Below are 17676 nucleotides of genomic sequence, written 5' to 3' on the forward strand. Positions count from 1 at the left end.
CAAAGACTAGTTAAAAAAAACCTAAAAACCAAAAACCTAAACCAAACAAGCAAAAACAAAAGTAAACTTTGTGTATATAGCTTTGTTCACAACATACTACTGAATTTAATCTATGACTAGTTACCTCTGCTGGAGGACTTTGAAGAGTGTTTTGTCTTAAAATTCAGGCATATTGGGAGTTTGGGGAAGATGGCAGAGTAGGAAAATCCTGAGGTCACCTTGCTCCACAAACACACTGCGATAACAGACACTTTAGTGCATCTAACTCTGAAATGGACCTGGGGAAGAACAGATTTTCCATAGTTAATTATAGAGAAGAGGCCATATCAGAAAAGGTCAGAAGGGCAGGTATTTTGGGAAACAAATACTTGGCAGGATTAACCACAAAGAGAAGGGTGAAACAAGCATGGTGAAACAAGAGGATTAGAGAGCCACACCAGACACCCTAGACATGGCGAACCTGCACTAAGACCAGTCCCAATCATATCTGGCTTTGATAATGTGTGGGGCTTAAATTTGTTTCTACAATCAATGGGCCTTAACTCCAGGTACTCTGACTGCTGACATGGCAACTACAAGCCCTGACAGGCCCAATAACAGCATAGGAACCTAATCATGCCCATGTGTCCACAACAAGCAAAGGGGACCATTGCAGCCAACTGGACTGAAAATAAACACAGATCAGGCACAAGAGTTGGGCACATGCAACCTACATGGTGAACACACCTGAAGTTCTTGGTCTGGGAAACAGGGTTGTTGTACTACAGGGCACCGTAAGACCTCTTTTTCACAAGGCCATAATTTTTAAGGTCTGGAACATATCTGGATTTCCTAATACATAGAAACAAACAGAGAATCAGATAAAATGAAGAAACAGAAGAATATGTCTCAAATAAAAGAATAAGGCCAAGCCATAGCAAAAGAGCAAAATGAAACAAATAACATATGACTGATAAAGAATTCAAAGTAAAGGTTATAAAGATTCCTGCTGGACTTGAGGAAACTGAAAAATCTTAGTGAAACCTTCAACAAGGATATAGGAAATATAAAAATGAACCAGAGATGAAGAATGCAAAAACTGAGATTAAAAAAAATACACCAAAGGGAATATTGATTAAACATGAGAGAAAGCAGAAGAGCAGATCAGTGATCTGGAAGACAGGATAATGGGAAGTAATAAAGCTGAACAGCATATAGAAAAAAAAAAGAATAATAATAAAACATAAGAATACATTAAGGGAACTAAGTGACATCATCAAACCTAATAACAGTGGCATTATAAGGATCCCAGAAAGGGATCTCTGAAGATAGATAAGTGGGACAAAAAAATTATTTGAAGAAATAATAGCTTAAGATTTCCCTAACCTGGAGAAGGAAACAGATATCCCCATCTAGGAGGCACAGAGAGCCTCCGACAAAATCAACCCAAGGAGGTCCACAGCAAGACACATAACAAATAAAATGGTAAAAAGTAGTGATTGAGAACTTTAAAAGCAGCAGAGAAATGTTTAAAAGACATACAAGGGAAAGTCCATAAGGTTATCAGCTGATCTTTCTTTTAAAGATTTTATTTATTTATTCATGAGAGAGAGAGAGAGAATAGCAGAGACACAGGCAGAGGTAGAAGCAGCCCCCAAGCATGGAGTCCAATGCGGGACTCTATTCTGGGTCTCCAGGATCAGGCCCTGCTGAAGGTGGCACTAAGCCACTGAGTCACCTGGGCTGCCCTATCAGCTGATCTTTTAACAAAAACTTAAAGCAAAAAAAAAAAAAAGAGTAGGTTCAAAGTCCTCAAAGGAAAAAAAAAGAGAAGAAAAAAGAAAAACTTGTATCCAAGAATGCCCAGCAAGGCCATTATTCAGAGTAGAAGGGGCATAAATTTCCCCAGACAACCAAAAGTTAAAGGACTTTATCACCACTAAACCAGCCTTACAAAAAACATTAATGTGGATTATTGAGTGGAAAGAAAAGGCTATAGTTAGGAATAAGACTAAAGGAAAACATTTATAAGGAAACATAAAAGGAAAACATTTAAAAGGTAATGCAGACATATAAAAAAGTAGTAGACTAATCATTATAAAATCAGTATAGTGGTTAAAGCACAAAGGCAGTAAAACAAATTATAAATACAAAAATCAATCAAGAGATGCACAAAATAAAGAATATGAACTATGAGATCATATTCATATAACATGGGGAGGGCAGTAAAAATTTAATGCTTTTAAAATTTGTTCAAACTTATGACCATCAACATAGTATAGACTGCTATATTCATAAGATGTTGTATGTGAACCTAATGGTAAACACAAATAAAAAAATCTATAATGGATATATAAAACATTTAAAGGATTCCAAGCATATCACTAAAGAAGGCCATCAAACCACAAGAGACAAAGCAAGGCAAAAATAGAGAACAGAGAAGAATTAGCAAAACAACCACAAAACCAGAAATAAAATTTCATAAGTACATATCTGTTGATAATCACTTTGAATCTAAATGAACTAAATGTTCCAATCAAAAGACAGGGTATTTAGCAGAGACATGGACAAATATTTCTCCTGAGAAGACAACCAGATGGCCAACAGACACATGAAAAGATGAATGGATAAAGAAGATGTGGTTGATGTATACAATGGAATATTAGCCATTAGAAACGACAAATACCCACCATTTGCTTCAATGTGGATGGAACTGGAGGGTATTATGCTGAGTGAAGTAAGTCAATCGGAGAAGGACAAACAGTGTATGTTCTCATTCATTTGGGGAATATAAATAATAGTGAAAGGGAATAGAAGGGAAGGGAGAAGAAATGTGTGGGAAATATCAGAAAGGGAGACAGAACATAAAGACTCCTAACTCTGGGAAAAGAACTAGGGGTGGTGGAAGGGGAGGTGGGCGGGGGGGTGGGGGTGACAAGGTGACGAGCACTGAGGGGGGCACTTGATGGGATGAGCACTGGGTGTTATGCTATGTGTTGGCAAATTGAACTCCAATAAAAAACTAACTTAAAATAAAAAAATTAAAAAAATAAAAGATGATCAACATCACTTGTCATCAGAGAAATGTAAATTAAAATGACTATGAGATATTATATCACATCTATAAGAATGGCTAACACACACACACACACACACACAGAGGAGGAAACAAGTGCTGGTGAGTATGTGGAGAAAAAGAAACTCTCATGAATTGTTGGTGGGAATGCACACTGTTGCAGCTATTGTGATAAAGAGTATAGAGCTTCCTCAAATAATTAAAAATAGAATATCCTATGATCCAGTACTTCCACTACTGGGTATTTACCCAAAGAATATAAAAACACTAATTTGAAAAGATTCATATACCCTTATGTTTATTACACATTATTTAAAAGTGCCCATCAATAAATGAATAGGTAAAGATATATATGATATATATCTATAAATATCTATAAATATATTATATCTAAAAATATAAAAGTATTAAATCTTGCAATTTGCAATAACATGGATAGATCTAGAAATCATAATGCTTAGTGAAATAAGTTGGTCATCTTATTTGGATGCTGAAAACAGCAGATAATCCCTTGCTAAATAGTAATATTAGACTGACAGAAATTTCTATCCTACAGGCTTCCTTTTCCCTCAGTGATTCCTAATGAACTAAACACCAGTGAACACATGTCTTAATTACTTCCTTGGGGTTCTTTGCCCCAGTGACCTCGGCCAAGTAAACATACTAAATATTGCTCTTCGTTACTTCCTTATATTCTCATTTTAGAGACAAAGGAGAGTCTGCCTCTTTATGGGGTGGATTCATTTTCCCTTTGCTGGTGTCTGCTTTTTGACCTCAGGTAAACAATATCAATAACAAAGCCCTTATTTCTCTTCATGTGTGTGTACAGATCTTGTGACAAGAGGCTCTATGGAAAGTAAAGCAATCACTTATTTATGGCTGTTTTATAATAAATACATAATTGAATAAACATTTCTGTTATTAATTACATTTAAGGGAAGCTAATATAATTGTTTTCCAGTATTTTGCCAGGTAGATATATATTAGTTAATTGAATGAATCATTGTACATAAATCCAAAACTATAAATCTGTTCACTCTGTGTCATGGAGGAAGTGCTAATTTGAAATAATGTTATTTGGATTTGATGTAAATATTTTAAATAATTCTGTCCTTTTCCAACTATGAATGTTATTATGTAGACAAAAAAGTGTCAGACAACGCATTTATAGTTTGATTTAAGTTTCAGAAAGTATAAACCAAGTTTTTAAAAAATATGAAGAAAGTAAAATATGGTTGGTGTTCATTGTGAGTATACTAGCATAATCTATATATTTTTATTTTATTTTAATATTTTTATTTTTTATTCATTGGAGACACACACACAGAGAAAGAGGCAGAGACACAGACAGAGGGAGAAGCAGGCTCCCCACGAGGAGCCTGATGCGGGACCTTATCCCTGACCTGAGATCATGCCCTGAGCCAAAGGCAGATGCTCAACCTCTGAGCGACCACGTGTCCCCAACATAATACATTTTATTTTATTTTATTATTTTTAATTTTTTAATAAATAAATGTTTTATTCGTGTTCAATTTGCCAACATGCAAGATAACACCCAGTGCTCATCCAGTCAAGTGGCCCCCTCAGTGCCCGCCACCCAGGCACACCACCCCCGCCCACCTCCCCTTCCACCACCCCTAGTTCATTTCCCAGAGTTAGGAGTCTTCCATGTTCTGTCTCCCTTACTGATATTTCCCACTTATTTTTCCTCCTTTCCTCTTTATTCCAATTCACTATTATGTATGTTCCCCAAATAAATGAGACCACATAATGTTTGTCCTTCTCCGATTGACTCATTTCACTCAGAATAATACCCTCCAGTTCCATCCACGTCGAGGCAATTGATGGGTACTTGTTTCTAATGGCTGAGGAATATTCCATTGTATACATAAACCACATCTTCTTTATCCATTCATCTTTCGATGGACACCGAGGCTCCTTCCACAGTTTGGCTATTGTGGACATTGCTGCTAGAAACATCAGGGTGCAGGTGTCCCAGTGTTTCATTGCATCTGTATCTTTGGGGTAAATCCCCAGCAGTGCAATTGCTGGGTCGTAGGGCAGGTCTATTTTTAACTCTTTGAGGAACCTCCACACAGTTTTCCAGAGTGGCTGTACCAGTTCACATTCCCACCAACAGTGCAAGAGGGTTCCCTTTTCTCTGCATCCTCTCCAACATTTGTAGTTTCCTGTCTTGTTAATTTTCCCCATTCTCACTGGTGTGAGGTGGTATCTCATTGTGGTTTTGATTTGTATTTCCCTGATGGCCAGTGATGCAGAGCATTTTCTCATGTGCATGTTGGCCATGTCTATGTGTTCCTCTGTGAGATTTCTGTTCATGTCTTTTGCCCATTTCATGACTGGATTGTTTGTTTCTTTGGTGTTGAGTTTAATAAGTTCTTTATAGATCTTGGAAACTAGCCCTTTATCTGATATGTCATTTGCAAATATATTCTCCCATTCTGTAGGTTGTCTTTGAGTTTTGTTGACTGTATCCTTTGCTGTGCAAAAGCTTCTTATCTTGATGAAGTCCCAATAGTTCATTTTTGCTTTTGTTTCTTTTGCCTTCGTGGATGTATCTTGCAAGAAGTTACTTTGGCCAAGTTCAAAAAGGGTGTTGCCTGTGTTGTCCTCTAGGATTTTGATGGAATCTTGTCTCACATTGAGATCTTTCATCCATTTTGAGTTTATCTTTGTGTATGGTACAAGCGAGTGGTCTAGTTTCATTCTTCTGCAAGTGGATGTCCAATTTTCCCAGCACCATTTATTGAAGAAACTGTCTTTCTTCCAATGGATAGTGTTTCCTCCTTTTTCGAATATTGGTTGGCCATAAAGTTGAGGGTCCACTTCTGGATTCTCTATTCTGTTCCATTGATCTATGTGTCTGTTTTTGGGCCAGGACCACACTGTCTTGATGACCACAGCTTTGTAGTACAACCTGAAATCTGGCATTGTGATGCCCCCAGATATGGTTTTCTTTTTTAATATTCCTCTGGCTATTTGGGGTCTTTTCTGATTCCAATTTCCAGATATTTCCAACAAATTATCTGAAAATAATTTGTTCCAACTCTCTGAAGAAAGTCCATGGTATTTTGATAGGGATTGCATTAAACATGTAAATTTCCCTGAGTAACATTGACATTTTCACAATATTAATTCTGTCAATCCATGAGCATGGAATATTTTTCCATCTCTTTGTGTCTTCCTCAATTTCTTTCAGAAGTGTTCTATAGTTTTGAGGGTATAGATCCTTTACCTCCTTGGTTAGGTTTATTCCTAGGTATCTTATGCTTTTGGGTGCAATTGTAAATGGGATTGACTCCTTAATTTCTCTTTCTTCAGTCTCATTGTTAGTGTATAGAAATGACATGTACTTCTGGGCATTGATTTTATATCCTGCCACATTGCCAAATTGCTGTGTGAGTTCTAGCAATCTTGGGGTGGAGGCTTTTGGATTTTCTATGTAGAGTATCATGTCATCTGTGAAGAGGGAGAGTTTGACTTCTTTGCCAATTTGAATGCCTTTAATGTCTTTTTGTTGTCTGATTGCTGAGGCTAGGACTTCCAGTACTATGTTGAATGGCATTGGTGAGAGTGGACATCCCTGTGTTGTTCCTGATCTTAGGGGAAAGGCTCCCAGTGCTTCCCCTTTGAGAATGATATTTGCTGTGGGCTTTTCGTAGATGGCTTTTAAGATGTCGAGGAATGTTCCCTCTATCCCTACACTCTGAGGAGTTTTGATCAGGAATGGATGCTGTATTTTGTCAAATGCTTTCTCTGCATCTATTGAGAGGATCATATGGTTCTTGGTTTTTCTCTTGCTGATATGATGAATCACATTGATTGTTTTACGAGTGTTGAACCAGGTTTGCATCCCGGGGATAAATCCTACTTGGTCATGGTGAATAATCTTCTTAATGTACTGTTGGATCCTATTGGCTAGCATCTTGTTGAGAATTTTTGCATCCATATTCCTCAGGGATATAGGTCTATAATTCTCCTTTTTGGTGGGGTCTTTGTCTGGTTTTGGAATAAAGGTGATGCTGGCCTCGTAGAATGAGTTTGGAAGTACTCCATCTCTTTCTATGTTTCTGAACAGCTTTAGTAGAGTAGGTATGGTTTCTTCTTTAAACGTTTGATAGAATTCCCCAGGGAAGCCGTCTGACCCTGGACTTTTGTGTCCTGGGAGTTTTTTGATGACTGCTTCAATTACTCCCTGGTTATTATTGGCCTGTTCAGATTTTCTATTCCTTCCAGTTCTAGTCTTGATAGTTTGTGGTTTTCCAAAAATGCGTCCATTTCTTATACATTGCCTAATTTATTGGCGTATAGCTGTTCATAATATGTTTTAAAATCATTTGTATTTCCTTGGTGTTGGTAGTGATCTCTCCTTTCTCATTCATGATTTTATTAATTTGAGTCTTCTCTCTCTTCTTTTTAATAAGGCTGGCTAATGGTTTATCTAGCTTATTAAATCTTTCAAGGAACTAATTCCTGGTTTTTTAAATCTGTTTCACTGTTCTTCTGGTCTCAATTTCATTGAGTTCTGCTCTAGTCTTTATTAACTCTCTTCTTCTGCTGGGTGTAGGATCTATTTGTTGCTTTTTCTCTAGCTCCTTTAGGTGTAAGGTTAGCTTTTGTATTTGAGTTCTTTCCAGTTTTTGGATGGCTGCTTGTATTGCGATGTATTTCCCCCTCAGGACTGCTTTTGCTGTATCCCAAAGATTTTGAACGGTTGTATCTTCATTCTCATTAGTTTCCATGAATCTTTTTAATTCTTCCTTAATTTCCTGGTTGACCCTTTCATCTTTTAGCAGGATGGTCCTCAATCTCTTTGTGTTTGAAGTCCTTCCAAACTTCTTGTTGTGCTTTAGTTCTAGTTTCAAGGCATTATGGTCTGAGAATATGCAGGGGATGATCCCAATCTTTTGGTATCCATTAAGACCTGATTTGTGACGCAGTATGTGGTCTATTCTGGAGAAAGTTCCATGTGCACTTCAGAAGAATGTGTATTCAGTTGAGTTTGGATGTAAAGTTCTGTAGATATCTGTGAAATCCATCTGGTCCAGTGTATCATTTAAAGCTCTTGTTTCTTGGAGTTGTTGTGCTTGGAAAACCTATCAAGTGTAGAAAACGCTAGTTGAAGTCATCAAGTATAAGTGTATTATTATCTAAGTATGTCTTAATTTTGGTTATTAATTGATTGATATATTTGGAAGCTCCCATATTTGGGGCATATATATTGAGGATTGATAAGTCCTCTTGTTGGATAGATCCTTTAAGTATGAGATAGTGTCCCTCTTCATCTCTCACTACAGTCTTTGAGGTAAACTTTAGTTTATCTGATATAAGGATGGCTACCCCTGCTTTCTTTTGAGGACCATTTGAATGGTAAATGGTTCTCCAACCTTTAATTTTCAGGCTGTAGGTTTCCTTCTGTCTAAAATGAGTCTCCTGTAGACAGCAAATAGATGGGTCCTGCTTTTTTATCCAGTCTGACACCCTGTGCCTTTTGATGGGGTCATTAAGCCCATTCACGTTCAGAGTTACTATTGAAAGATATGAGTTTAGTGTCATCATGATACCTATTCAGTCCCTGTTTTTGTGGATTGTTCCATTGGACTTCTTCTTAAAGGGGAATTTTAAGAGTCCCCCTTAAAATTTCTTGCAGAGCTGGTTTGGAGGTCACATATTCTTTCAGTTCCTGCCTGTCTTGGAAGCTCTTTATCTCTCCTTCCGTTCTGAATGAGAGCCTTGCTGGATAAAGTATTCTTGGTTGCATTTTTTCTCATTTATCCTTGTAGTTGTTGTCTGTAACATTATGTTTGGATTTTTTTCTGTTTAGTTTTTTGTGTGTGAAAATGTATTATACATTTTGTTTGTGGTTACCACGAAGTTCATATATAACATCATAAGAATATAAGTCTATATTTAAAAAAGAATATGTCTATATTAAGATGATAGTCAGCGCCTTGGTGGCTCAGCGGTTGAGCATCTGCCTTTGGCTCAAGGCATGATCCCGCAGTCCCAGGACTGAGTCCTGCATCAGGCTTCCTGCATGGAGTCTGCTTCTTCCTCTTCCTCTGTCTCTGCCTCTCTCTATTTCTCATGAATAAATAAATAAAATCTTTAAAAAAAAGATTATGTTCATTTAAATTCTAACACATTTTAATAACTTTTTTCCTACTCCTTCTATGTTTTATGTATGTGTTGTCATATTTTGCACCATTTTATTCATACATTTTTTACTTCTAATTGTGGCCTTTTCTTGTCTACTTAGAAACGCCCAGGGCACCTGTGTGGCTCAGTTGGTGAAGCTTCGCTAGACTCTTGATTTCAACTCAGATCATGAGCTCAAGATGTCCATATTGAGCCCCATTTTGGGCTCAACACTCAGTGGGGAGTCTGCTTGAGATTCTTTCCCCTGCCCCTCCCTCACCCTTCTATCTCTAAATCTAAATAAATAGATAAATCTTTTAAAAATGAAAAGTCCCTTTAAAATTTCTTCTAAAGTCAGTATAGTGGTGATGAACCATTTTAACTTTTTTTCCTTGAAAATGCATTTATTTTTCAGTTCTGAAAGATTATATTGTTAGGTAGAATATTTTAGTTGTAGTTGTTTGTTGTTTTTTTTGTTATTGTTGTTTTCCAGTACTATGAATATATATTGCCATTCCTTTCAGGCTTGCTAAGTTTTTGCTGAAAAATTCATTCAAATTCCTATGGGGTTTCCCTTGTACATAACTGGCTTGTTGTGGTTTTGTTTCTGTTTTTGGTTTTTGTCTTTTGTAATTATTTTCCTCTTTTTAATTTTATTTATTATTTATTTATTTATTTATTTATTTATTTATTTATTTTATTTTTTTACATATTTTTTAAATTGGAGTTCAATTTGCCAACATGTAGCATAATACCCAGTGCTCATCCCATAAAGTCCCCCACTCAGTGCCCATCACCCAGTCACCCTCACCCCCTGCCCACCTCCCTTTACACCACCCCTTGCTCGTTCCCGAGAGTTAGGAGTCTCTCATGTTCTGTCTCCCTTTCTGATATTTCCCACTTATTTTTCCCCCGTTCCCCTTTATTCCCTTTCACTATTTTTTATATTCCCCAAATGAATGAGACCATATAATGTTTGTCCTTCTCCGATTGACTTATTTCTCTTTAATGTTTAACATTTTAAATGTGTTTAATGGTAGGGGCACCTGGGAGGCTCAGTGGTTGAGCATCTGTCTTTGGCTCAGGCCATGATCCCAGGGTTCTGGAATAGAATCCTGCATCAGGATCCCTGCATGGAGCCTATTTCTCCCTCTGCCTATGTCTCCATCTCTTTCTGTGTATCTCTCTCAAATAAATAAATAACATCTTAAATAAATAAATAATAAATAAATATGGTCGTGGTGTGGCTTTCTTTGGGTTCATCTTCTTTGGAACACTCTGTGGTTCTTGGACTGGATAGTTAGAGAAAATTTTAGCTATTATTTCTTCAAATAAGTTTTCTGCCTCTTTCTCTCTTTTCTTTTTATGAAACTCTCATAATATAAATGTTTATTCACTTCTTGTTTTCAAAGAGATCCTTTAAGCTATCCTCACTTTTAAAATTTATTTTTCTTTCTGCTGTTCATTTTGGGTGTTTTCCATTACCCTATCTTCCAGTTCAAGAATCTCTTCTGCCTCTGCTAATCTACTCTTGATTCCTTACAGTGTATTTTTCTCTTCTATTATATTCTCCAACTCTGATTGATTGTTTATTATTTTCTATTTCTTTTTTGAAGTTCTCTCACTCTTCTCTTTAGTCTAATGAGGATCTTTATGATTATTACTTTTATTTTTTATTTTTTTAATAATAAGTTTTTTATTGGTGTTCAATTTGCTAATATACAGAATAATACCCAGTGCGCATCCCGTCAAGTGCCCCCCTCAGTGCCCATCACCCATTCACCCCCACCCCCCGCCCTCCTCCCCTTCCACCACCCCTAGTTCATTTCCCAGAGTTAGGAGTCTTCATGTTCTGTCTCCCTTTCTGATATTTCCAACCCAATTCTTCTCCTTTCCCTTCTATTCCCTTTCACTATTATTTATATTCCCCAAATGAATGAAACCATATAATGTTTGTCCTTCTCCGATTGGCTTATTTCACTCAGCATAATACCCTCCAGTTCCATCCACATTGAAGCAAATGGTAAAGCTGATCATTACTTTTAATTTTTATCAGATATATTGTTTATTTTTGTTTTATTTATTATTTTTATGAAGGTTTTTGTTGGGGGTTTTTTGAGAGCATATTCCTCTGTATCCTGGATTTGCTTAATTTTCTGTGTTTCTATGAATTAGGTTTAACAGCTACTTCTCCTAAACTTGTAGGAATAATCTTAGGTGTAGTCATCCCTTGTTTAGGTTGTATGTAGTGACAGGCTGAATGGCTGGAATTATGGGTTATATGTTCTATGAGGGTCCCATAGCACTCCATTCTACGGATGCCCTGGAAGAACAGAGAGCTGAAGTGGACATGGGCAAGACATTTCCAGTATTCCCTGTGCATAGTGTCCTTGCAGAACAGCTGAAGTTAAAGTGGATGCATGCTTGTCAGGGCTCTCTACACAGACAGAAGTCTGTCAGGACAGTTGAAGCTGATGTGAGTGAAGCCAAGTTATCCCAGTGTGCTCAGCACAAGGGCCACCTTGGCAGCATGGCTGCAGCTGAGGCATACATGGGCCAGTGTTTCCTGAATGCTCCATGAGTGGAGCACCCTGGCAAGGGAGTTTGAAGTAAAAATGGAATGAGCCAGGAAGTCTCAAAGTGCTCTCCACTAGAGATGCCTTTTTATATCATCTAGAGCAAACTGGTGAAGGCTCAGAATGTTCCATGGTGCTTTCTACTTGTCGCTTTGGCAAGATGATTAGAACTGTAGTGAGTGCTGACCAGGCATATCCAGGTGTGTACCATATGGAGCTACCTTAATGAGTCAGCTGAGGGTGGTGTGGATTAGGGGCATACCTCACTTAAGGTGGTTGACAAGCTAGGACACACAAACCCTGCTCTCATTCACACTATCAAAACCATGGAACAATGTAAACCATGGTGCTTGCCAGCCTCCAAACCCTGAAAGTGTTCCCACAGTTCACTTATCACTTGGCAGAGTTTTAGGGCTAGCTCTTTTATATTCTAGCACTTTTTTATTTGTTTATTTGACTCTGAATACTTGGTTACATTTCAAATTTATTTCCAATCATTTAGGTGGGTCAATGGGAAACAAAAGTGTCTTTAGCTTTGGCGTCTGCTGCTTCTCCCAAATGTCAGGACTGACATTTAATGCCATTATTGCCATTCAGCTTACAGAAGAGTCACTTACTTGCTTCCCCAGCCCTCAGACCAACCCATTCAGCAAGGACTTCCACACCATGCTGATGATAATCTGTATTATGCAGGAGGATCCAGACCTTATCCCTCTGGCAGAGCAAAGGCAGGCCTCTTGCATGGCCACTGCATCCACGGGGGCCTGGGAGAGGCCTTTCCTGGCTCAATTCTTCCTTCTATCCCCTCTTCCCTCAAGATACCACTTAGTGTTCCTTGGCCAGGTGCATATCCTGGGATTAGGGGGGCCCTCTCATGGTTTGCCTGGTGGTACAGGTAGCAGGGTGGGGTTACAGGGTGCATCTTCTCTTACTAAGCTGAAGGAGGCATTGAGGTAAGTCAGGTCGGGATCCCCTCAGATAAAGTACTCCTTTCTGCTGCTGTTATCTTCATCCTGGGGGGAGTGGTCATCCTGATGGGCCAAATATGCACTTTAGGCAAACTCTGTGCCCTTTGCCTCCATGGTGTGGTATGTGCCTTTGTGCCAGTACAAGCAGTGTAGTATGATGAAGAGGAGGCAGATCTGGAGAAGGTATACAGCCAAGATCATGCCTCTGATGATGGTAATGTCCCACCCCACAAGGTGACGAACATGCCAGGGGTGGGCTGGTGGCAGGGCTATGACATGCTATTGGGGCCACTCATCACCAACAGGTGTGGGGCACAGGTAGGCCAGAGATGAGAGGACAGCAGAGTGGTGGTGAGGGTTGCACCTGCCTGTCCTGATACTCACCATATATATATGAATATATATGAATATTCAGCATATATATATGAATATTCAGCATATATATATACTTCTTTAAAATATATATATATATATATATATATATATATATATATATATATACTTCTTTAAACTGTGGCTTCTTGTCTGTGTGCCAAGGCATCTGGGCTGGTATGGGTTAGTGGCCTGGGAATTACTGAGGCAGAAGCCTCCCTATAAAACCTGGACCCTGTTTCCCTCTGTGATCATAGTGGAAGAGGAACATAAACCATGATGCTTACTACTTTCTTTGCCTGGGGGGAGAATTCCAGCAGCTCATCTACTGTAGGCAGAATTTAAGGCCTGGGTCAGTTATATTCCAGCTTCTGTTTTAAATCACAACTTTTGTGTGCCTCAGAACATCCAGAGCTGGCGTGAAATAGGGACCCAGGGGTCCCTGAGGCAACAGGAAGGTTAGGGAGCCCAGAGACTGCTCTGTCTGCACTATTAGAGTGGACAGGGACCATACACCATGGCCTTTGCCAGCCCCTCTGATCTGAGAGATTTCCAGCATTTCCCCCAGCATCTCTCAGAGTTCTAAGGCTAATTCCTCTATATCTAGTTGTGCAGAAAAAGCACCCCAGGACACATACATCTCCTCACATTCTCTCACTATCCATCCCCAATGCAATTTTCACCATCAGGGCTGAGGGCTCCCTTTGTCACTGTATCTTCATCTCTTGTCATTCTTTTTTATATAATAAATTTATTTTTTATTGGTGTTCAATTTGCCAACATACAGAATAACACCCAGTGCTCATCCTGTCAAGTGCCCCCCTCAGTGCCCATCACCCATTCATCCCCACCCCCCGCCCTCCTCTCCTTCCACCACCCCTAGTTCGTTTCCCAGAGTTAGGAGTCTTCATGTTCTGTCTCCCTTTCTGATATTTCCTACCCATTTCTTCTCCTTTCCCTTCTATTCCCTTTCACTATTATTTATATTCCCAAAACAAACAATCCAATCATGAAATGGGCAAAAGACATGAACAGAAATCTTGTCATTCTTTATAAGGTCTGTCTTGTTGAAGAAAAGCTGTTCAGTTAGCTCTTGGTTCTTTTTAGGAGGATTTGCTCTATCAATTGATATAGATTTGGTGTGTCTATGAAGGATGTTAGTTTAGGGTCTTTCTACCTTATCATCTAACATTAGGCATTTTCCCAATAGAGACTTCTGTTTTTCAGTCACACTCTAAATAAAAATAAATATATACATTTAAAAATCTCAGTATTCAGATTTAACCAAGAAAATATCAGTAAAATGAGTGGGTGTGAGAACTGCCAATTTTTTTGATGCAAACCATGTCAAGAACAACATCATCTAGTGAGAAGGCACAGCTGTTTGTTTCTGAAATGAAATCTAGCTTGCAACCGTGAGGGAGGGACAGGTAGCATCTTTTGGGGTAAAACAAAAAAAAAACATGCTTAGTATATTTTGTTTTTCCTACCCTTTCTTGATAGTTAATTTTAAATGAGAATATGGAAAAGAACAATTAATATGGCATCCTACGGTTCAATAAATTGAAAGTATGAAAATCTGTTTTTCTGCCTTTGTAGGGAAAGTACATTTTCCAACATGGAGCCTTAATGAAGAGACATTATAAAGTAAATTTAAGGTGTTTGAACACTAAATAACTCAACAAAATGGAAACAACAACAAAAAAGAATTTGTAACATAGAAAATTGGTAAATATTTAATTACTTACATTTATTGAATCCCTGAGAATAAGTGTCAGAAATAAAATATAGACTTTCTGGTGAGGATTACAATGTATACCCACACACAAATCTCTTCCCCATTGTTCAAGCTCTGAACTTAAGAAACCATATATGTTTTGTTTAGTTAGACATAAGAGGAAAATCTCCCTTGTTAGATTAAGTAAACACAAACTTGAGTGGTGTGAAATTGAGAAATGTGGTAATGTGGTTTGGCTTAATAGAAGCTGGGTTACTACATGTCTTTCAAACACTTCCTTGTACATCATGTTCATAGGGAGCACAATTTTTTTGACAGGAGTGTTTTCACAGCCACTTTCATATCCCTGTTCCTTAAGTGTAGATAATAGGATTTAAGGTTGGAGTCACCATGGTATAGAAGTGGGAGATAAATTTGCCTTGGTTCTGAGTACAGCTGTTCCTTGGTTGCAGGTACATGTAGATTATGGTGCCATAGAAAATGATCACCACTGTAAGGTGGGAGGAGCAGGTGCTGCAGGCTTTGTGCCTTGCCTCCACTGACTTTATCTTCAGCACAGCTTGACTAATAAAGCCATAGGAGATAAGAATGAGTGTTGGGGGTATTAGGAGAAACAGGACACTAACCAAAAAAGCACCAATAGTTGACAGTGGTGTCCACACAAGCCAACTTGAGGAGAGCTGGCACTTCACAAATAAAATGATCGAGTCTGTGGTTGCCACATAGAGGCAATTGCAAGGTAATAGTAGCATGGATCAGCGAATTGGCCAAACCACTAAACCAGGAGATGGATGCCAGCTGTTGACATAGCCTTGGGTTCATGATAGCCACATAGTGAAGGGGCTTGCAGATGGCAACATAGTGATCCAAAGCCATTACAGCCAGGAGGATACACTCAGTGGAGCCCAGTGCTAGCGAAATATAGAGTTGTACTACACAACCACCATAAGTGATAGTCTTCTCTGGACCTCTCAGGTTAACTAGCATCTGAGGTGCAAGGCTAGTAGTGAAGCAGAGGTCCAGCAGGGAGAGGTTGCTGAGGAAGAAGTACATAGGGGTGTGGAGGAGGGGATGTAGGTATGAGATAATGGTGATGGTGAGGTTCCCCACAAGAGTCAGGAGGTAGAAAAAAAGGACAAATACAAAGAGTGCAGCTTCCAGGTGAGGGTGGTCTGAGAAGCCTAGAAGGATGAAACCCATCAAGGAGCTCACATTGGCCTTTTCCATTTCTAGAGAGGGAACTGCTTCTGCTAAGAGGGAAATGAGAACAGGTGCATTTGAAAAAAATTATCCTAGATTCACAATGTACAAATAGAAGGGCTGATAGAAACTAACTTGTGCAACTTATTATTTTTTTTACCCTCATTAGCTTGCTGATTCAGAACATCAAGTCCAATGACTCGTCAAAATTTTTGAGTGTTTTCAATGTTGGGGTTGTTTGCACACATATCAAAAAACATGAGCTCACTTCTATTGAAATGAATTGTCTCTCAAAATAAAGAAGCAAGTATCATCTCCATGGTTTTAACTATCAACAAAATTATGCATACAAGATACAATATTCAGGTCTTAACATAGGGAGAAATTTCTCTTCATCTTTTCCCTTTATATACATTCTTACACATTCATCTGTGTACACTATATCAACAGAGAAAAGTAAGATACTTGGATTTAAAACTCTATCTAGAGATTAAAACACAGAGTTGAATAGTTAAATATTAAATGATTTGCATTTTAAACTAAATTTTAGGTTGTGTGGCTGCCACCATGTACCATGCCCAGCTACCAGGTGCACAGTTGTCACTACATATTTTACCCAGCTACCATATCATGCCCAGCCTCCATATTGCTGACCCAGCCACCAGGATGCCCCAAGCCATGTGCCCACAGCCACCACTGCACACCAGACCCAGCTGTTCCCAGCCATCCTAACACACAACTCCCAGCTCCAAACCACCAGCCACTCCAGCAAGCAGCCCCCAGTCACAGCAGTACTTCAGAGGACCTGGTATATGAGTGGAGTCCCAGGACAAATTTTGGTAACACCTCTGCTTCACTCCCAACATCCCCAGTAAGCATATCCCTTCTGAGCTAGCCTACCTGGGTCCCACTAACACTGCAGAGAGCAAGTATAGACCACAAAAGTCAGAGATTCAATGCAGACAACTGTACTGAAAGGAAAAGTGACTCAGACACAACAACAGGAAGTTAAGGAACACACATAGGATGCTTCCCTGAAGCCCAAGGTTCTGGAGGCCAGGGAACACTGCCGGGATTCCAGGACCTCTTCTGCAGAAGACAGAGGCAGGCAAAATGAGGAGACAGAGAAATGTGTCCCAAATGAAAGAACAAAACAAGGCTACAGCCATAGTTGTAAGTGAAACAGATATAAGTAACATATCTGACAGAGAACTTATTTTTCCTTTTTTATAAATTTATTTTTTATTGATGTTCAATTTGCCAACATATAGAATAACACCCAGTGCTCATCCCATCAAGTGCCCCCCTCAGTGCCCATCACCCAGTCACCCCCACTCCCTGCCCACCACCCCTTCCCCCACCCCTACAGAGAATTTAAAGCAATGATCATAAGGATACCCACTGGACTTGAGAAGAGTGGAAGATATGAATAAGAGCCTTAACACAGAGATGAGGAATAATGTAACAAAGGGCTTGATAAACAAAATGAGAAACATGCTTGATAGAGTGAACAGTAGGGTAGAAGCAGAGGATTGAATTAGTGACCTAGAAGGGAGAGTAATGGAAAGTAATTAAGCTGAACAAAAGAGAGAAAAATAATTATGCAAA

General features: G+C 38.8%; 1 protein-coding gene across 1 annotated transcript; it reads right to left on the reverse strand.

Moving 5' to 3' along the window:
* Positions 1–15159: 15159 nt before the first annotated feature.
* On the reverse strand, positions 15160–16095 carry LOC112672713 (olfactory receptor 2G3-like). Its single transcript, XM_025467837.1, is given in 3 exon segments — positions 15160–15224; positions 15227–15510; positions 15512–16095. Coding segments are annotated over 3 exon segments (933 nt in total).
* Between the last annotated feature and the right edge of the window lie 1581 nt (positions 16096–17676).

The sequence above is a fragment of the Canis lupus genome, chromosome 8 (assembly GCF_003254725.2).
Source record: "Canis lupus dingo isolate Sandy chromosome 8, ASM325472v2, whole genome shotgun sequence".
Lineage (NCBI taxonomy): Eukaryota > Metazoa > Chordata > Mammalia > Carnivora > Canidae > Canis > Canis lupus.